Genomic DNA, 22,709 nt, shown 5'->3' with positions numbered 1-22,709 from the left:
ACACATAATGAAGCATGAAGTAATGTAATCCATTTCTTAATTGAATTTTTCTCATCAATAATGAAAGATGCGTACAAGTCTTTAATTAAACATTGTTCCACTATAATCCATTCCTCATCATCTCTCAACATATTTCTTTCTTACACTGCATAGAGACTTTATTATATAAATTCTATTTACAAATGTAGAAAACGTACTTTTTCCATTACATGGAGTTCCTTTATTCAGATATGATGGTTCATTGCTTAAGATTGCTCACTCCATCAAGAAATTCTTTACGGATGGTAAGACAGGGTAGCTACAATCCTTTAAGTGTCACAGAAGAATGATATGGAGAACTCCCTTATCTCTCCTGCTACTAGAAAGGACAGCAGAGAACCAGATATTTCTTCTGCCCCCATAAATGTGAAATGGATTGTGATGGAGGCCATTTTATTGCTAATGAATGCCTTCAGGACTATTTATCTTTTAATAATAATATATGGTTAACATTGTATATTTTAATTACACTACTGAAGAATCATACTGAAGGATATATAAAGTGCCTAATTTAGCTGGGGATTTTTGGAATATTTGTTTTGGGTCTCTTGAAAGTATGCATCACCATGGTATTCAAACTAAATTGCAGTGTATAATGGAAGACAAATACAACAGGGCATAGAACAAGAGCAATATGACATAATTCTGTATGGAAAAACTGAGGGCCAAAGTTATGCAATTGGGATGGAGGTGATAGTTGTTAGTGTCAGTCACAACTGAAATGTGCAGGCTAATGAAACCTTTGCATTGTGTTATGATATCATCTATTTTGTATTTATTAACTGTGAAACAAACCAGCAGATAAATACAGGCCTTGGAGGGATTTAAAGGTACACGACTCTATTTTTGCACCTCTTTTTTTCCTCATTTTTCTGTTATAAGCAATATTCTGAAGCAAATACTATACTGAAGAAATCCTTTTAATTGGTCTTAAGTTTGGTTAAATGTATCGTTTAACATAGTCTTGGCCTTGTATAGGAAAAAGATTAATGGGAATGTTAATTTGCTTTCTTTATACCATTCATAATTTTTCATCTTAAGCCTTTATAAATCATTACCATAAGTTAAACAGTCCAAATAATTTCTTTATCAAATTTTCTGCTTCAACTATTTTTTGCTGCATGTGTCTGAACTTTTTTTCATTATTGAATTAATGTTCTAGGAGAGAAAATTCCAAATTTTTTCTTAAAATGGCACGATATTACTTAACATTAACTTTTGTATTACACATTATGATTTAGCACAGGCAGAACTTTCCTCTCTGTAGATGTGAATTCAAATAACTTCTTCCAGAGAAAATTTGTTTTTTCAATTTTCTGTTACTTACCAAATGTTACCTGCCTCTGAAGTTACAAAATTCTTTTGAAATTTTCTCTCATCAGAATGCTTTATGATGTTTAGAAATTTAATGAAAAAAGCATAGGTAAAGACTCAAAGTCCTTATCTGCCTTAGATACATGATATGCTAGAAACCAATAAATTATTTTGCATTAAACTGATGTATTAAACTCATTCTGCTTTTTTTTTTAAACTTGTACCTTACATTTTATGCATCATAGTTATGCTTTTTTTTTTTGCTGTATTCATTAGAAATGAATTTTGCAGTTCTAATTTTTTTCTTCTCTTTTAAGGATTTATAGGCTTGTTGTATAATTCTTATTCTCCATTTTCCCCTAATCTAGCCAAGTCTTTTGTTTTATTTGCCTTTGACTTCATTATCATGAGCTGCTGCTGCAAGTATGTCCCTATTTGAGTCAAATGAATCAATGTCTAATAAAAAAGAATATTGATTTTAATGAAGGTGGCATCACTGGCAATCAGTATCCAGAAAAACATGAATGAGATGAAAATTCTCCCCAGCAGCTTTCCCTTATAAGTATAAAGTAAAATCTGGACTAATCTGTAATGGACAAAATTAGTTTATTCACTAATGACTTAAAAAAAATATATCTGTCTCTAACAATGAATTCTAGAAATAGCCACCACTGTGCTTTGCCATCTCACGTGTTGGTAAAATAGATACCAGTAATTGTTCAACATGCTTACTGAAGTTAGAGGCTACATCCTAAAGCTTAATTGTCTCACTGAGAACAAACAATGCAACCAATATATAAACGGTGTTGCGGTAATCACTAATATATAGTCACATAGATGGGTAGGTATTGTAAATTAACTATGTTTTTCCTTTGCATTGCATTTGCTATGTAGGTCACAGTTTCCATTAAAGGCATTGAATACTTTTTCTAAATCTGCCAATAAGAAATCGTGTTTCTGTTCTGCAAAGATCAGAAAGTGTTACTCTTTGTAATCCTGACATCAAATTCTCCCAGTATCTTAGCCAATCTATTTCACAGTTACACCTATGGAAAGTAAAGAGCAGAAAGTTCATATTCTCTAATGGCCCTGGAAACCAAAAACCTCTGTTGCTGTGTAGTCAAGAACTTAAGATAGGCAGAATAACAGCCCATTGTTATAACTCAACTCACAGCACTATTAGCATGACTTGGTTTCCAGTCTGAAAGGAATAAAAGTGGTATATGGACATACAGTATGATGGTAACATCAAGATCATGATGGCAAGGCCATAAAGCACTAGAAATTGAGAAAGACACCTTTGAAAATCTAGTGGTTAAAAAAAAAGTGGGCAATTTTGAAAGTACTTACCTGTATTCACACTCTTGTATTATTTCCAATACAACAGGACATCATAAAATTACTCCAGAGGGAATATTTTTTATTACACTTCTTCATTCACCAGTTCAACAGCCTTGTATCTGTTCAGATATTGTCAAAACTTCCAGGTATAATAGCATGGTATAATTTGAATGTGTACCAAAATTCTGCAGGTTCCCTATGCTGAACATTTCTAATATCTACAGCCGTTCTCACAGAGTAATGTGGCTAGAAATTTTTTAAGAGCAAACCCTAGAGCCTATTAATTTCATTAATTTCCAAAATTATGTGCTTCCTTTAGGAAAAAGTAGGTGCTCTCAGATGCATTGCAAAGGAATTCCTCATTCTCTGAGAGATATTTCCCTTTATTAACATTGTCTGCAAGCAGAAATGTGTAACCCAGTTTGGCTTTCAGGGTGTACAGTAAACGTTCTGGCTGTTCCTATAAATTAGATTGGGAACCACAGGCCCCAGCATGGGAATGGTTCTCTTTGTTACTCCTGCGGGGCTGCTGGGCTGTAGCCGTGCATTGCGCTCCTCTGCCTGCTGTTGGCTTTAGCTGGTGAGCAGCGGGGAGGAGGCTGTTGTACCATCCTGAGAATTAACAAGTATGTTTCATGTAAGAGGAAAGCTGAAAAAAAAAGGTCCATACAAAAGCATTTTGAAAAGTGTCTTTCAGTAAAAAGGCCCTTTCATATTTGGTGCCAGCTGATAGTGATTGTGGTGTGGTGCTTCTCATTCTGAGCATTTTTTTATTCATGTGATTCCCTCTCAGTTGTCTGAGAGTAGATTATCTTGAGGAAAAAGCAGGATTTTTCTAAAGGATTGTGAATTACAGTTTCAAAATGATCTAAAATTTACTTCAGGTGAAGTACCAGGTTGGCATTTGCACACCATTTGTGTGTTAATTTTCTCCTCTCCAGATACTTGGCTGAGTTTTTCATCCAGGCAATCAAATTATTATGCGTTCTCAAATAGCCTGTAGATGAGTATATAGACTTTATTCTGATGCAGAAGTCTGAAAGAAAGACTAAATCTGTTGGAAACATAGTACTAATATTTGAAGAATGCTTTTGAGGTGCCTGGAAAAAGAAGCTGTCCTTCTCTGGAACCCACTAAATTTTCTGGTGCCATTTGGTGAATTCGTATTCACAGAAAGTCGTACGGGGTTTGGTAACTTTTAACTCTTGAGAAGAGTGATGTTTTTAGAGCCTGCAGCCACAAAGTGGGAAATGTGAAGCAGGTCTTCCTCGCAGTCTGGTGTGATGGGTAGCACGGGTGGGGTTGGTACCAGGGGTTGGAGGCCAGCGGCAATGACACTGTGCTGGGTGTGCAAACGGGAGTTCGTACCACCAAGGTGGGTGGCCATGCGTGACCCTTCCCTATTACTCGTAACAGTCAATTTTCCACAGTTCTGTCGCTGGGGGATGTGGAGCATGGCGATAAATAAGCCAAGCAATTACATTGCATTCTCCACGTCTACCTGCTAGCACGCTGGGCTGGAAGGAGCTGTAAGCTACTCTATCTAAAAAACGCACCCGCTTGTTCTTTGTATAAGGCACCTCTAACCTTGCAATACAATGTACCTAAATGTGAAATTGCTTTTCGTGACTGCTTTCTCTTAGTATGGTTGTTCTGGTAATTTTTACATGTGTAAGGTGTTGCATGAGATAGCGGTATTTCTTGAGGAAAGCAACCATGTTAAATAGGTGCCTTCAACATGATTTATTGATTACTTCAGGTTGAAAGAAGGAATGTTTTTGCAGTGGAAATTCTGACATTTTATAAAATTTGAATTTCAATCAAGAATAAAGTCCTGAATTTTGGGGGAGATTTAAGGAACATACCATTTAAATAATGTCAAAGCATTTTGTTTCTTGAAGATAGCAAATTCCTACTATCAAAATTCACGCAATCAAAATATTTTAAAATCTATCATGAAATTAAATTATAAAATCAAATATTTTAATTTACCACAAGCCACAAAAATTTCAGTTGATAGGACACGTATGAAATACCATGTACCTACAAAATGTTGATTACAATGAATATGCAGTTTTTGACAGAAAGCTCTTTTTGAAAATTCCTGCTACCAATCATTCTGATCATTCTTGTCAACTGTGTATAAGCTGTGTTTATGATAATGAGCAGCCTATAAGGATGTCTTCTGAAATAATGGCTTTTCAAAGTATTTTTTGATTATTGAATGCATATGTAGCAAATGCAATTTTGTGGGATTTGTTGCTTTGGTGTATAAATAATGATCCCAAACTGATCTTTTTCCTGAAACACTGTAAAGTGTCTTTTTATGTTACAGCAACTGTTCAACTGTCAAGCTTTACGCAAACTGAGTATACCAGACAATGACCTTTCAAGTCTGCCAACCACTATTGCTAGCTTAGTTAATCTCAAAGAACTTGATATCAGTAAAAATGGTAAGAGATTAAAAGTATAAGTATTTTAAAAATTGTAATGAATATGAATAATAATGAAGTTTTAATTCCTAATGATTAATAACCTTGTGTTCTAGAAAACTTGCTTTTTTTCTTGATTATGTATTATTTTCCTGTCTGGCACTTTTGGGAAGTCTGGGTAGATACCTACCTAATTTACTTTACTGTTAAAAAAAATAGAGAGGGATTGCTTTAGCGTAGTATACTGTGATGTCTTGTGACTGATAAATATTAGAAATAGGAGTGGGAGACCATTTTTCAGTGCACTTATGAACCATTCCACTTTCCAAAGTGTCTTAGGACTTACTGGGCTCTTGCGTAATGTGTTGAAGCATATAAGGCTGCAGGTAAACAACTACCAGGATTTATATAGCCAGTGACTAGTTTGCTGATGTGCGTTTCTAAATTACGCATTTACATATTCATGTGCCTAAAAACCTTTGCATGTCTGAACTTAAGTGTCTTTTTTTTGAAGACGAGGCTTAGGCTGTCTTGAAAATTTTGAAAAATTTATTATCAGTTTAGGACTAGAGACTCTCAGGATTATATGTATGTTCTTCTGAGAAGAGGAGGAGGCAAAGAAGAAAAAGATAAGCAGTTCGGAAAGAAATGAAAGACACAAATATCAGTACAAATGATGTCACTAGTTAACTCTAGAAGATTATATGAATCAAGCATTAGCATAATAGTTTTAGTACAAGACACATTATCTGTTTTGGTGTATGTATTTAGTGCTTAAGTATCATCCTTTAAGACTATAATCCTAAAATGTATGCATTCTTCCTGTTATAGCTTAAATCTGATCTGAAAATGGCAAATGAACTCATTTATGAACAGAACAAGTTGAAGTGTTTTTTACATGTGTATAACAATTCTTTCAATATTTTTTAGGAATTCAAGATTTTCCAGAAAATATTAAATGTTGTAAGTGTTTAACAATTATTGAAGCCAGTGTCAATCCGGTCTCTAAGTGAGTATCAGTAGCTTGTGTTTGTTTACTGCAAGTGCAGAAAATTTACGCAAAGTGAACTTAAATTTAAAGGCATTGTATAAAGTTAATCTGCAGATTAATCTAAATTTCTTTTTAATTGTTTGAAATCCAGTGTTGATGTATCTATGAAAAGATCTGTGTACGACGTAAAAAATGTGATGTCTTTCCACATAGTAAAGGAAGCATTGGCAAAGCAGTCCATATGATGCAGCCTTTTAAACACAGGGGGCTGGTGCTTTATGTATTTGGGAAGCAAGCCATGCTGCATCGTCACATACTGTAATGTCTTGGGACTTCAGCAACCCTTATTCCTTCCAAAACCTTGCAATAATAGTCACAAAAAAGTCTGTGTTATAACCCTATGGTTTATAAAATGGAGTGAAGGAGATGAAAGAATGAATTTTTACTATTTCGGTTTTAAAAAAGAAGAGAGAGAAAGAGAAAGAAAGAAAGAAAACACCTTTGGCTTAAAACCCTCAGCTAGGAAGGGGAGAAGAGGCTGATGTAACTTGAATGTGCCAGGTATTTGAATTTCATGTGGTTATAGCAATGTGGAAAAGATGAGAATGGGCAAAAATGTTGTTTGTAACAAGTAAGTTCTTGGGAATTTGGGTAGAAGAAGGTGAGAGAGAAAGTCATCTTTCTCTTTCTAAATATACATTGTTATTATTTCCATAGCAACTTCGGTGTGAGCATTAAGCTTTTAACTGTTTTTTTTAGGCTGCCAGATGGCTTCACACAACTTCTAAATTTGACCCAGCTCTATCTAAATGATGCCTTTTTGGAATTTCTTCCAGCTAACTTTGGAAGGTAAGAATTAGTCATCAAAGCACACTGCTCTTTCATATGAACCCAGCTTAGGCTTTAAGGGACCATTTTAAAGCTGTATTCTTTTAAAAAACAAAGCAAAACAAACAAAAAAAAAACACCAAAGAGATGTTGGTTTTTCAGCCCTATTTTGATGAATGATTGTTGTTAGAGAGAATGTTATGTCAGCAAGAATTTTATGATGAAGTGATGCAGTTCGGTGGTTTAGGGAAAAGGTAAGAAGAAACAGAAATTGAAGAAGAGGCTTGTCCTTGATCAAATGTGTTATTAACTTGTGGTAAGGGCAGAAAATAACAATATGGTCTATGCTTATTAAAAAAATGCACAGAAAGAAAAAGTGCTGTGAGTCAGAAAGGAAGAAAGAAACGACTGAGCGTGGCGGAGTAACCAGAGGAAAAATGTCAAAGCAAGAGCAGGAGAGAAGATTCAAAAGACAGCAGAGCAGAAATGTAGATGTAGAATGAGAGTAAAAATAAATGCAGCAGAAACTGAGCCAAAAAGTGTTAAATAAGGACAAAGTAGAGGCGGGGGGGAATCAAAGTTAGCACAATTTGCTGTTGTCATTTAAGAGGGCAGTAGAAGCCGGTGTATCCTTACGCTGCACAGGTCTGGCAGAAATGTCAAGTTTATTACACCTATGTTACACCGGTGAGGGCATGGTCAGCCTTTCTGCCCTTGGATTGTCTAGTTGGGTAGACAGCTCAGAAGACAAAGGATTAACAGAGAAAATATATGGTGGTGTTACAGAATTCACCTAGTAGTATTTTTTTCCTGGTCCATCCATCTACCCGTGTGTGTTTTATTGTTTACTGTGAACATCAACTCAGCGCTCCAGAATTAATACTGAGGTGATATAATTTGTGTTGGAAATGACATCGGTATGCTCAGGCATTGAGAAATAGAAAGTACTGCTTTATCAGCATTCACTTGATGGGCCTGTCACTGATGCAGAGCTGAGTCTGGGCTTTATGCTAGAATACCTTTTAGAAAGTGCCTCGTTGAAGAAAGAGGAAGAAAAATTGTCATTGTTTGCATTTGATGAGTGTTTGAAATACCAGAGTAAATCCTAAGACAGCCTGCTTCTGCAGTCTGGAATCAGACATTATGTTCAAATTTCAAGGAAAAATAAATATATTAAATACCCAGCAATTTATCAGATGCGTGGTGTTTATATTCATTATGCTCTTCTAAAGCCTTGCTGGTACTTTGTCTAATAATCTGTGTCACTTAAGGACATGTCTAGTATTCTAAATCTTTTAGCAGAAAGCACTAACTTTTTTTTTGTTTTACAAATGCATATTTTATCTAAATGAAATTACGCTAGTTCAGGTTGTACTTGTTAGTCCTTTATTATTATTATTCTGCTCCTGTATTATCTATATGGTGTCTTGCATTTACAAATCCTTGTCATGATTCTGAAGCTTCCCACATTATATATTTTTTTACTAGCCATACGTAGCTCTTTAACTGTATCTCCCTTATTGCTCTTCTCCGAATTTTAGTGCTTTCTTTATATCTCCTGGTGCAGTAATATTCAGCTAATCTATTACAGTCTCATTTAGCCATGTGAATGAAGTTAGGAACAGAGTCCACCTGAGCATAATGTAAACATCTCTGCACATTTCTCATTTAAAGTTGTTGGTTTTAAAATCATAGTTTTCTAGAAGAGCATAATATTGGGAAGCCTGAGGTTCCATGAAACAGAAAACTGTTGTGCAGGACAGAGAACTATTTACAGCTTTGTTGTATTTTTTTAAAACTTTTCTCACATGTTTACACTTACGGCACTAAAGGACCTGCACTGTAGAGACAGAGTATTATGAAAAGCAGTATTAATGAAATAGTTGAAACTCACTATAAAGTACTTCAGTATCTTTCTTCACATTCTGAAACTATGATACCGGCCTAAAAGCTTTAATAGTGTGACTCCGGGCTGACATCTTTGTTTAGAAATGATACAGTTACAAATCAGTTATGCAGAACTGCTCAGTTTCACGTAGGCCTTGAGCGTGGTCAACTCATGCATTGAAATGTACATCTAAAAAATAGTTGATTTGGTATTCCAGATTTTCTGTGAGTGGAGTTGTAAAATTTGAGATGAAGAGGAAAGGACCTTGTTCATCCTTTTGGTTTTGTATCCTCTTCCTTTTCCTCCCCACATTGATTATAATTTGGGATTAAAGAACCAGCAAAAGGGTGACATGAATCAAAATCCTTTCATGTTTATGAAATTATTTTCCTAGGCAATATGGGTAATTAGACAACACTGTCCCAAATTCTGGAACTCTAGTACATTTGTTTCTTAATCTCTTATGTGTCCTCCTTCCTTCCCTTACTCTACTTCATTAAATTTATTGCTGTGGCTTAAATAATATTGCCCATTGGAGTTTGCACAATGATATGGAATTATGAAGTACTGTTGTGTGTATAGGTTCTAATTTATGCCTTAAGCACATGTCACTGGAGATCTGGTCTAGTCTGCCTGTTTGGAGTTGTAGAATTCAGTGCTCAAAAAATGCAGAAGAAAGTTGTGAACTAAATGGCAGTTGCTTTTTATCCTTTAATAAGTCTGTAAATGTTTGAGAGAAATTAACTTTTATTACGTTTGCCTTGTTTGAATAATGAATAAAAATAGTGTAGAATTACTGGGAAAAACTGACATATGTCAAAGTTTTTCAGAAGAGTTCAGGTAAAGACAGATACATCCTTATCTGAAGCGATCTCTCCTTACATGAAGCTATTAGGTTCTAAATATATTTTTTACCATATTCAGCCCACAATAACTGGACATCTTACTATTGTGCATTAAGCATAATCTTTTTTTTGTTTAAATAAGTGGTTTCAAATAATCCTTCTGAATTCCTGGACTAATTCATTGAATGAACTAATTATTTTCTATCATATTTCTAGACTTGTCAAATTGCGAATTTTGGAGTTAAGAGAAAATCACTTGAAAACTCTACCAAAGTAAGTGATTGAATATTTACGTAAGACTCTTTCACCTGAAATTTCCAAAAGTGCAAAATAAATACTTTCATTGTTAGCAATGCAGTAGTGTGATTTCTGTTGAAAGTTCTTTTTTCCATGGTTTAAAGGAATTCTTCTGAAGGTTTTTAGCAAAAAGCGAACACGTAATGGAAGATGGAGACTGGTACATTAGCTGACTGTAACTCAATACCCAAAATCTATAATGTGACATTTTAAAATACAAGATATAAACAAGATTGGAAAACAACATATGAGATAACCCTAGTCAGTGATTATGTGATAGTATTTTCCTCGTGAAGAAGTCATCTGATATACTGAAAACATACTCAATGTAACCGCAATAGAACAATCTCTCCGTATGATCTGTACAGAAGTTAAATGTATTTGGTGGTTCATAATACTATGTAGAAACCTGTATCATCAGAATTTTGAAGAAGTGTCAATTTAGCAGTGTTTCTTGGTATTATTACCAAAAAAGAAAGTTGCTATAATTTGTTGCTATAATTTGACCAACATTTAAATGATATTTTGAAATGGAAACAGTAAAGAAATAAAAAATCTGTATGCTGCCCATGCTAAATATAGGAAGTAGCACTGCATAAAGTGAGGAATATGTTTTTGTATTCAGACCAGTATTACATAATTGTTTTCTGTAACAGGGATCCTAACCAATGAAAAAATATCCATGGATTTGGGGATTGTTATTAATGGGGGTTGTATGTCCCCATTATAAGTGAGACTTATAGTGGTGGCAATAGAGTGTGTTGTTGAAACATTGCTAATACTGAATTGCATATTATTTAGCTCATTTAAAAAGGGCACCCTTTTTAGTAAGCAAGCATTTATCAAAATCTCCACAGGCATTTTGCCTATAATGGGATATGGTGACATTTTCACTACTTCCTGTGGGCTTTTATCCACAGTACTTTCCTTTTTTAAAGGAAAGCTATTTTTTATGTTAAAGACAATATTTGTTGCATCAGTTGAAAACACTTTTTTGTATAAACTTTCTATTTCCTCTGTTCTGAGTTACATTTGCTATTTTGAAAAACAAAACCAAAAAAAGCTCCAGTCTGCTACCAAAATGTTTCTCTGCATTTAGAAATGAGACCTGTTCAGGACAGCAGATTTGCAGCCTTTGAGGTCTTTATCGTCTGAAAGGCTATATACATGCTGTAGTTATATACATGTTATCTAACTACCTCTTAAGCATCAGTCTCTTTTAGAAGGGAATTGCATAATCTTTGCATGCAGAAGGTGCTTGTCAGAATAAATGGATGCGTGTGTGCTAGGGTTGAAGAATCAGAATTCTACAACAGAGTAATTTTAATCAAACAGAATATTTTTATGTTTCGGGTCTAATTCTAATCCCACTGAAGATGATAAGAGACTTGTTACTGAATTTAGTGGGAGCAAGGCTGAGATTGTGTGTCATTGTTACTAATAAAAATAGTATTTTTTTTTCTTCTGTGATACATGGTGTTTAACAGGCAAATTTTGTCAAGTTTGGCAAGTGTCTGGAAGATTCATACCTAAGCGTAGTAGCCTCTGGCTTCAGTAGCACTAAGTTTGTTAAAGTGGCTGAGCATGACTTTTCCCACTGTATGATTCCGAAAGGAAGTTTTCTGATTCTTGTAACCAAGGGAAACGTTATTTGTAGATATGTTTGTCCTCTGCTCTTTGCTATGGCAGAAGGCTTTGCTATATATTACTGAAACAAACTGGAAATAAAAGGTTTTGCTCCAAGGACTGGAGCACCTCTCTTATGAGGACAGGCTGAGAGAGCTGGGGTTGTTCAGCCTGGAGAAGAGAAGGCTGCGGGGAGACCTGATTGCGGCCTTTCAGCACTTAAAGGGAGCCTATAGGAAAGATGGGGACAATCTTTTTAGTAGGGCCAACTGTGACAGGACAAGGGGTAATGGTTTTAAACTAAAACAGGGTAGTTTTAGACTAGGTATAAGGAAGAAATTCTTTACAATGAGGGTGGTGAAACACTGGAATGGGTTGCCCAGAGAGGTAGTGGAGACCCCATCCCTGGAAACATTCAAGGCCGGGTTGGACGGGGCTCTGAGCAACCTGATCTGGTTAAAGATGTCCCTGCTCACTGCAGGGGGTTGGGCTAGATGACCTCTAAAGGTCCCTTCCAAGCCAAAACATTCTATGATTCTGTGATTCTTATGCAGATGCTATCCTTAAAACTGCTAGATAAAAGGGACAGCTGTGTTGTGAAATGAAGTAAGAGGAAGAGCAAGAAAGTTGACGAGGTCATTTTTGCATCAGATGGGACAAAAATAGGAGAACTATGCATTTCTGGCCTTCTTTTGTCCTCTATGGCAGTTTTCACTGCAAGTGAAAGAAGGTGCACAGTGTAATGGATGGACAGGAGTTAATGCATATTACAGAGTGTTAATTTAGAGGATATGTGTCCTGCTTCCTAGTTAGGATGAATTTGACCTCTTTTTATAAAAGACAGTACCTATTCATCTAAAGCAGCATCTCCTTGCATGCTGGAATGGGCCTGGAAAGATCAGGGCTGAGTGTGGGAGGTTGGAGGAGGAGAGTGGTGAGGCCATGGGCAACTGCAGACACAGTAGTGTGGCAAGCAGAGCTAAAGCAGTACTGGTATGTCGGTTAGGCTTTACAGGGAAACAGACAAAGGTTAAAAACCAGACTGTTTTATTTTCTCAGCCAATAGGAGAAGGAAAATTGTGACAAGAAAGCTGTGTCTACAATAGAACCATCTGCAGTTAGGAAAACAAATGCAGTAATATAAATCAGAATATATGTTACAATCTAGTTGCAAAAGAGGTGATACAGGTCTTTCAGATACGTATTTAAAGGCTTGCTTTCTTATCCTACAATTTATTAGATATGTCATGAATAAGGTAACCTGGTTATGTTGGTAGTTTGTCCAGTAGTTCTAATGTAAGAGAAGACATGAAAAGGAAGGAAAATAAATAATTTTAATATTGTAATTTGGCTTTTAAATAGGTGTGAAATGTACTGTAAGACTGTTTTAAGTAACTTCTGCTCAGTACTTCTACCATGTTAAGTGCAACTTAAAAGTTGTTATCAAAAAGCAGATCATATTTCTTCATCTGTGCTGTAAAATACATGTATAAATAATTTTTAAAGGAAACATCTAGCATTCTGGCATAAACAGGAATTAAATGTGCTTTTTGTTTACCATAGCTCTAGTTTTGCTATATTGCATATTAGCTCAACAGTCAAGATTGTTGTAAAATGTATCCATAATAACTGAATGCAAAATGTTCTAAAATTATTTAGAAAAATATCTGATTAAGTAACTACTAACTATAGTTGGCTGAAAAGTAGCTCTCTAACCAGAGCATAGATCTCCAAAGCGTCCCTCTTTAATACAACTTGCATTAAAAAATGAGAGCTTCCCTTTGCTGAATTTGTTGACATGATTTTACGGCATCTAAAACATGTCCAAACATATCACTGTATTCCCAGACACTTTCCTGATAGAAAATTAGTGAAGCATCGTTCATAAAGTGCTTTGAAGATTCTCCTGACTTCTTCTGACAAGCATACCAAACATGTAAAATAGCACTGTCTTGCTGTGTCATACTGGGCTGGAGACAGACGTTGCTTTTCAAGTGAAAATGTTGCAGGATGTTCCTATTTTCTGTCAGCACTACTTTCTTTTCAGAAAATACTACTAGGCTTACAAATATTTTTAACATACTGAAAATATTTGTATGGTTAATCTATAGATCTTCACAATACTGTTTTATAAAATCAGTAATTTGTTTGCTCTCTTACAAGGTTTGATTTAAGATTATTACTGATACTGGTTTCCAGGATCTTTTGATCATTTAGACATCTTTGGAAATCTCTGGCCAATATTGCAAATAATTTCTAATATTTTATTAAAACATTAGTTTGTGCAACAAAAATAGAAAATCTTGTTTTTTCTCTTGAATTTCTGTTAAATGTTTCCAGGCATTTGTGAGGTTCTGACCAAGTTTCTTATATTTGAACAGTTTTGCCACCTAGGTCGCAGGGTTGTCTGTTGGCGTGAAGAACCAACTAAGATAATTTTTATTATTCTGTTTGATAAAAGTGTACTTGATCTTTACTAGTTGTAACATCATGTAATATTACTGTGTAACAGCTCAGGATGGTGTTTTATAGACCGCAGCTCCTGATGGCTCCGTAGCGTTCTGTTCTGTAACACTAGCCTACTGAATATGCATTTGAAGCTACAGGCGAGGCTTTGCAATTGCCAGTGGTGTTTTCAGTCATTTTGCACCCAAACTGAAGCAATTAAAATCCATGGACAGATTCCCATTAGCTTCAGTGAGTTTTGAATGAGGCAGTTGGGGCTTCAGTGTTTAATTATTCTGTGTTTGAGTGATTTGTCAGAGTGGAGAGATGTTCCCAGAATTCCCCGTTTTCTAGCCTGCTGAATAAGGCTGTAGTTCAACCTGGATGGGAAGATACAGGAAAAGAGGAGGCTGCCAAGGGAGGAACCACTTAGAGAACCACGACAGGAGACTAACAAGTCCCACAGGTCCCACCAAGGGCCAGTCTTGCCCTCAGTCCTGTTTGTGGCAGTGATCAACACTTATCTGGCAGGATCTAAGTCACTTGGTGATGGTAAACCTCTCTTCTTTAACATCCTTTTCTGTGTTGTTTATAAACTAACCAGCACGTGCCCCAGCCCAGAACCGGACTAATGGCAACTCCTCCTCAACCCACTCCTTTAAAATTGGTATTTTTTCCAATCTTTGGTCATTTATTTATCCATGTGAAGACCCTCTCTGGTCACATAGCCGCTTAGATTAAGAACTTTCAGTGAAGGACCTTTGCACGTATCTCTTGGAAACAAGGGTAGATTTTGTTGTCCAGCTCTTTTGTACTCTTGATTCTTTCAAAAGACTCCAGAAGTATTTTGAGACACCGCTACTCATCACAACAACTATGTTGAATTTCCCTAGTGTGTCATATTTGCATCCCCATATTCTATTGTTTAAAAGAGTTTCTGTTAATTTGCCTGGTACAGTTGTCAAAGTCACTGGTCTGTAGTTTCCTAGGCTTATCCTGGAATGATATAAAAATTGTTGTGACATTAGTTGCACGCTTCCCAGTCACCTAGCGCTGAAGCACTGTGCGAGAGGCTTTGTGTGTCAGACATGCATGTTGTCTTAACTGTGGGTAAGCATGGGAGCCTGCCCAAACTCTGAATACAAATGTAGAAAATTAATTTAGTTTTTCTGCTCTGACCTTTTTTTCTGAGCATATATCTTTTATATCTTTATGAACATATATTTCTGAGCGTGTATCTTGTATATCTTGTATATCTTCATACCTTTTATATCTTTTCTATAGACTCTGCTCTGGGTGGGCCTGAGAAAAGATTTATTATGACTTTTTATGCCTTTTTTTCAAATATTTCTGAAGATATTTTCTACCCTTCTATAGGAACCATTCTGTTCTGTTTTCCTTATTGGGACGTGCTTTCATCTTCTTAAAGGATGTCTTCTAAGTCTCCTATATTTTCTTCTTTGCCATGTTGGCTTTGGATTTTCTCAAGCCCTTTTGACAGGCAATTTTGTGTTGCTTTAAGTGTCTTGATCTTCTCCCAGCAGCGATTTAGCTTGCTTTGCTGATGTGGAGGACTTCTCACTGTGATTATTTTCCTCTCACCTGTCCAGAGCCATCCTGAGAAAGGCTGAAGCTGCTGAACTCAGAGGCCAGGCATTACTCCTGAAGGTCTCCTCATGTGGGTCCCAACCTTTCCCCCTGTTGTTGGGTCCATTACTCTCTGATGCAGAGAGGGACAGACTGTCTGCCATAGCCTATTGCACTCCCGGGACTGTATGTCCACACTGCATCTTTAATGACAGTGAAGTCCGTGCTGGTCAGTGGCCTTGACGTGTGCCAAGCACGTGTAGGAGGCTGATTGCTGAGGAGCACAGTGCAACTCCTACCGTGGCTTCACCAGGAAGGAAACTGCTGTGAGAGCACCAGTGACACGCTGGTGTGTGCACGTGTATAGATGGCACAAGGCAAACTTGCACCACAAAGAAATTGTCCTGAGCGTAAATTCAGGAAGGTGAGCACCCACACCTTTCCTCCTTCTTCCCCAACAGTATGAGGTCTGCTTTTTTGCCAGAGTTGTTCAGTATTCTCCATGCGGGCTGTTTAGCATTATCTGTGGGGGTGTTGTTAATGAATGTCAGTGAATGTGTCAGCATATCTGGGTTCAGCACTGTAACAACCTCTGATTAGAGTTGCACTTTTTGTCTGTTGTGCCTGGTGAAACAGAAAGCACCTCACTTAAAGTTTTTTCTCAAGTTTATAAGAAAAAATACATTTAAGTTTGTTGCACATCTCAGTTATGTATCAGAGCACATATATATTTACATACATACATATATCAATGCATACACACGCATATGTATGTATACATACAAATCATTAGTGAAGAGGTGTAATAACACACCCGTTTTCTGGAGGTGCTTTGTCTATACCAGCTCGCAGTACAAGGGTTAGCATGCATGCCTCCCTGTGCAACGATCCTTTTTTGTCCACCACCAGTTTGGAGGCACCCACACTGATCAGGGCAGTGGTAACTTTAGTTTGGAAGTGCTTCTGCTGTTCCCCCAGCGCTGTGTGGGGATGCTGTGGTGGGTGCACCTCTCCTCCCCCAAAATGCCTCTGCCTAGCACATGGCTGCTGCCGGGAGCTAGCATTTCTGTCTGCACTGTTCCTGTTCCTCAAGCTGTCACAGGCATAAAATTTAAGAACAGGGAGGAGGCTGTTATTGAGAGCATAACCGCTTACCAAATATATTTTATTATTTTAAAATCATGATGGTGAACCAGGAGGCAATGAGTTTTCTGGTAAATGTTCTGAAGTGTATGAGTGTGTGAGCACACGTGTATGTATGCACATGGCTTGGTGCGTTAGGTGTTCACGTTACTGTCTCGGTATTCCCATTTCAGCCCAGATAAACAGCTTTCATACCACTGTTACCATCTTCTCTCTGTTTCCCACTCTCTTTATTGTAGCTTCAGATCATATGTGGCTCTGCCTCACCTCTGATGCAAACAAACTGAAGTGCTGTTTTGCTGTACGATTGCACTATGAGGCACTTTTTTACCTAATGGTTAAATAATATTAGGCTAGCAGTGGCTGTGTTGATGTTTTTGAAGCCATTTACCAAGCACCTTTTGTGTTGGAGCTGTGAACTCCAAGGCCTATACTTCATTATAAGGTTACCCTTTATGAATGGCTACAAATACTGGACACTGCTCTAAGAACCACAGAATGGTCTGACAGTGACATTCTAATTTGTATCATTAATCCAACCACTCTGGCACACAGGATATTTAATAATTTTCTCTGAGGAGCTATGTAAACTATATAAAGTACCACTATGTTTACCCACTGTTTGGTAAGTGGATTTTACTGAATGTGCAAGAGTTCAGGCACTAAGCACTTCTGTTTGTGTTAACATATATTGGTGTAAAAAGTAAACCTTTTCCAACCATTTGTTGTGTCTTGAAAGTTATTACAAACTAGTTGAATGAAAGTTCACAGTGGGTACAAATACAGAAGTCGTGTTTGTGCTGCCCACACTGTAGGCAACTTTTATATTATGATGAGTCAACCTTAAATCATGCAGCACAGCTGTGTTCTGCAGTCAGCCTTCGGGTTTGATTGCTTCAGTTCTGACTGCAGTTCAAGGCCTGGTGCCCTTTTTCTGGATGTTGAGTTGCAATAAATGTGCTGTTAGGCAGTAGATCTTCCAAATACAGTCTGATATTCTCTCAAAATAACTGAAAACCAAAAGTTTGTGTCCAAATTGGATGTAAATCCAGAATATTGAAAAGGATATATTGTTATTGCCCTTCTACCAAAGGGCAGCTGGTTAAATCCTAGCATTGTTTTCATAGTGTGGGGGTTTTTTTCCCCTTGTAAGTGATACGGCAGTTCTATTAGGCAGACTTCACGTTAGTACAGACTATATTTTCATTTCCATCTTGACTGTTTTCCAGGAGTTTGAGCATAACTTGGTTTGTGTTAGTAAAGACCCATGCCATTGCATTGGTGTTCAAAGGAACCAGGACATTCGGGCTGGTGGAAGAGGCCTCGTAGGAGAAAAGAGGGAATCGGTAAAGCCTAAAATACCTTATAGCATAATTACACCAGCATATTTAGGAAGCAGAGTTATGTAGAGGCTATATATAACTATGCATTTTATGTGTGTGTGTGTATTTATGTAGACAGACAGATATAGATATATATAATATATATGTGTGTGTGTATATTTATATGTACATACACATATATATCCTATATACACATACACGATATATCTATATCTGTAGCCAGTCATTTCATAGACTGGGAGCCAACCTAACAAAAGCAACCCAAAAAAGGAGCAGTAGGCAGTAGGATAGCCTGAGTGTCAGTCCGTGCTAGAAGAGATGGGGGATGTGCCGATTATCACGGGGACATGAAAGTGTGTGTGGGGCCATTAGAATCAAGGTTGAGATCATATTGACTGCTGAGGACTTACACCCTGTGAGCGATGTGACTGCTGGTGTCAGAAAGCCTTACTTGACCTGCCCTATGAAAAGTGCATTCTGACTTTGTGCTCTTAAAAACCAGTCTGGCCTAGACTAGCTAGTCCACAGTTTAACGCAACCCTGAATCTAGATTACCAATTTTCCTAATGTTTTTGGCCAAGGATGCTAGGAACCGTGGCACACATACAAAGCTCAGAGATGGTTCCCCTCACTAATGTTCATCCTTTTGCTTGTCTGCTTGCTGAGGTTCTGTGTTGTGTCTGGATAGCACAGAGTTATTACAGTAATTGAAGTAAATCGTCAATTCTTCAAACAAATCTATTAGCTAAATTTACAACTTAGTTGGGAAAACAATGTTCTAAGCACATTTCAAATGTAACAACAAAAGCTTTTAATTTATCTGACAGTCGCATTTAAGCCTGGTCTGGTTACTACTCCAATTTGCATTGGTTTTTATATTTTCTGAGATTAGGCTCTGTCATAAATATTCATTGTTCTTCGTAGTAACAAGTGTCAGCAGACCTGCCACTCCTAAATGGAATGTTTTGGGACATTAACATCCTGTTGGATTCCTGAGAGCAATCAAGAATATCTCATCTCAGGAAAGAATCTGGAAACTATACTCATGCTGCTGCTGGCATTAAGCAGCAAGGCAACCTACCTACATTTTTTTCAAAAATCTTTGAGTAAATTAAAGTGGTTAGTATGATCTTTGCTCTTAGAGCTGCTTAGGCTGAGGAAAACACCTTTTCAGGGTTTTGTGGGATTTCTTTCAGTAGATACTCGTAAAATTGAAAAATCGTAGAAACTGCATTTCTAAATGGTGAGTCACTAGTGCCTGAGAAACTGTAGGTGCTGGTAATTGATGAAAAAATACTTGTATTTGTTGTATTCATCCTAATGACTCACTGTTTCCCAACTGAAGCTGTGGCTTCTCATCTCTCCTTTGGTTTTCTTGACAGTAGGTATTACAGCTGCTGTTTTTCTGCAATACCGTGCCATTAGGAATTAATGTACAATGAAGAAGTTACCAAAGCGATGGGTCCCTAGGAGCTAATGTTAGAGAAAACCAGGATTTCTCTTGGTCTTCAGCTATTGCTCAGAATTAATTTGCTTTGTGAAGAGTAAAAATTGTAGATCAAGTTCTGAAGCACAGCCTCTAAAATTGGAAGAACTATGTAATTCTGAAGACAAGAGCAATTAGAAACTGGGTGAAATTTAATAGTACAGTGTGCAAGGTCGGGTCATCAAGGGACTAATAGTAATTTATGTTCTAAATTAGGAGTTCTTCAGTCAAAAATCATATTGGAAAAAAAAGGCAGGAGTGTATTAGTGGAATGTAAAATGTCTATGAGTCATCGATCTAATAGAGCCATGACAATGCCAAATGTTCTTTGTCAAAGTATTTTCACTAGAGATAGAGAAACGTTTGTGACATTGTCTAAAAAAACGAGGATGCGGAAGACCTAAAGAAGGTCCTAATCTGATAGGAAAAATAATGAATGCAAAGTGTATTGTATAGAAGGGCCCTAAAAATAGTGTGTTACTTAATCTAAGAAAACAAGAAGTTGAGAGATGTTCATATTTGTCTCTACACACACACAGAGTCAAGGTAGGCCACTTGGAAGAGAACTATTTCTTCTGCCTGGACAAGGGACAGGGTTGTGTGTGGTTAGCAAAGTAACAAATAAGGATAAGCTGGCCATGAGAGGTAGGAATGAGAAGTTTCCAAAGTTTGAGAGTCATCAGTACCTTCTCTTCTCCTCCAACTCTACATTTTGCTGAAAGGCAAAAGCAGTGCTTTTGGCTTGGGATTGGGTCTCCTCTGTGCAGACTGGTGGAGGGAGGAGCTGGGGAAGTGCCTGGGTTGGTCCCTGTCCCACACCCCCCTGCCAGTGGAGCTGGCTGTGGGTGTCCTGACAGGCAGGACACGCTGGGGCATGCGTTCAGTCTGCCCTGGCTGGCCAGGCTGACCTCCCACTGTCACAAACTTCTGGTTTTCTTCAGAGAATTGTGGAAAGATTAAACTTAAATGGCTCATGTTGCAGTCGTGACAGTTCGAACTTGTTGGTGTATTGCAACATCGAATCTGCTCTCTGCATAAGGCAAATTTTGCTGGTTAAGTCAACTGGCTGAAATCAACCAGAAATGGTAAGTTTTAATCACAAATGATATAACTATGTTGTAAGATCTTTGTGTTGATCAGCACTTTGATATTCCTTTGAAGATGTTTGCATACATTGTTCTGTTGTTCTTTGTTGTTTAAAATCAGTGCATTTCTGAAAGCTACTTATTTTCCAATTATCTCTGTCCCCTCAGTTTGCAGTTGTTTTAATGCACTCTTCCTGCCTTGGCAGAATATTACATACCTGTAATTTTACTCCTGGTTTGAGTCAGGAATGAAAGGACTTCATGGATTTGATGATGATAATAGGGTGGGGCTTTTTTCCCCTTTTGTTAAAATTAGCCATTTTATGATGTTTGCAGTTTTAACATGTGAACCAATGTTTTTTTTATTCTTGAGTGCATATTTTTTGGCTTTGATTGTAATAAAATATAACTGTGAAAATACAGGCAATACTTTTTAGCTGCACAGTCTTATTTCTGAGAATTGCTGCTAATTATGTTTGGTGTCAAAATTCAGAGTCTACTTGAAAAATCATTGTTTAGACTTAATTATTGTAGGCAATATAATGTCAAGTTGGTAATCTCCTGACTTGCTTTTTTCTGCAAATGTCTCAAGTTGTAATGAACCTGTGGGTTTTAACTGCCACTATTTGCAACAGTACTTCTATGCATTTTAGTTGCACAAAAGAGTTGTTCTCAAAAATTCTATGAAGAATAAACCTTCCTATTTTGTATAATATTTTACTATCAATGCTTGAATTTTCCTTGATACAGCGCAATGTATATGTTTTCTTCCAATAATTTGAAAGCACAGGTCAGTCTCACCTAAAATTTCCTACGAAAAATATTTCAAAGAGAAATGGAAACAAGAAGGATGTCATCTAATAAGTTTTTTTCTTCTGGATAATGAATGAAGGTGTGAAAACAATATTTTTGGGCATATATAATGAAAGTATCTGTTTTGGCTTCACAATTAAATACATATTGTAACAAAAACTTAGGGGGGCAGGGGACAGAGAATCCCATTTTTCACGCAGAAGAATTCACTCTTATGAAATTTCATAAAATGGAATTTTGTCTATCCTTTGAATTTCAAGCATGCTTTTATTTTTTTCTGTAGATTTAATGTGAAAAAATGACATTTTACTCTATCATCCTTTCTATTTCTTTCCTTCCCACAAAATTTGGAGATAGTACCATAGAAAGTAGGAGCTCTATAAAGTGGTGGTGGGGAGTATACAGGTTCCTTCCACCCTGTTTTATTTTACAAACAGATTAAATCAATAATTGTATGAGTCATGGGTTGTTATTTCTTTTATTCCCTTGCCAGTCACCTAGTAATACTATAACACTGTCACACCTGAAAAATAAGCCAGAATATTAAATGCTGCACTGGGAATGCCAAACTTTTAATTCATTCCACTACCAAGCTGCCATGTAGATCTGTACCCAATTAAACGTGCCAGTTATCTGCAACTACAAAATGTCTAGCAAACAAATCAGACAGAAGCAAGGAAAAGTGGTGGAGGTTGTCCTGTTCCTGTTGTAATGATCATAAATACATATTGAAATGACTTGTAACTCTTATTTGTGTTGGTTATTTCTTAAAATTGGTGAGACTGTGTATAAGGAGATTCAAAGGATCAAGGTTCCTAAGCAGCATCATAAAAACTGTATAAAAAGCACATAGTAATTTATTTTTAAAACAATATAAAGTGAAGTTGACTAGATTTTTTCCTTGGCAGAATACATATAAAATAATAGTAGGTGTTTTGCAGAGGTTAAGTTTGCAAATTGGAAGTATCTAAACCTGTAGAGGGTTACAGCTCTTATGCTCTTCTGTAGCTAAGACTTTATTCCAAATTGAGAAAGGAAGAATAATACAGATTAATCACTTCTTGAATAAATAGTGTATTGAATGCTGATATTCCTCTTAAATAATCATTTTAGTATAAAAACTGGCATATATCACTTAGAAGCATCTTTAATGATTTATCAAAATATTGGTTGAAACACTGTCAGGTTAAGTTATTTTGTTCTTGT

General features: G+C 36.7%; 1 protein-coding gene across 1 annotated transcript in view; it reads left to right on the top strand.

The window, feature by feature from the left end:
• Positions 1-22,709, top strand: part of LRRC7 (leucine rich repeat containing 7) — a 101,870-nt gene that overhangs the window by 905 nt on the left and 78,256 nt on the right. Inside the window, exons 2-5 of the mRNA XM_035891795.1 lie at positions 5,030-5,147; positions 6,057-6,135; positions 6,877-6,966; positions 9,895-9,951. Coding sequence (XP_035747688.1) covers positions 5,030-5,147; positions 6,057-6,135; positions 6,877-6,966; positions 9,895-9,951 — 344 coding nt within the window. The remainder of the gene's footprint in view (positions 1-5,029; positions 5,148-6,056; positions 6,136-6,876; positions 6,967-9,894; positions 9,952-22,709) is intronic.

The sequence above is a fragment of the Egretta garzetta genome, unplaced genomic scaffold (genome assembly GCF_000687185.1).
Source record: "Egretta garzetta isolate BGI_Z169 unplaced genomic scaffold, ASM68718v1 scaffold163, whole genome shotgun sequence".
Classification (NCBI taxonomy): domain Eukaryota; kingdom Metazoa; phylum Chordata; class Aves; order Pelecaniformes; family Ardeidae; genus Egretta; species Egretta garzetta.
Note: the sequence above shows the minus strand (reverse complement) of the source record. Positions and strands in the feature narration are given on the sequence as shown.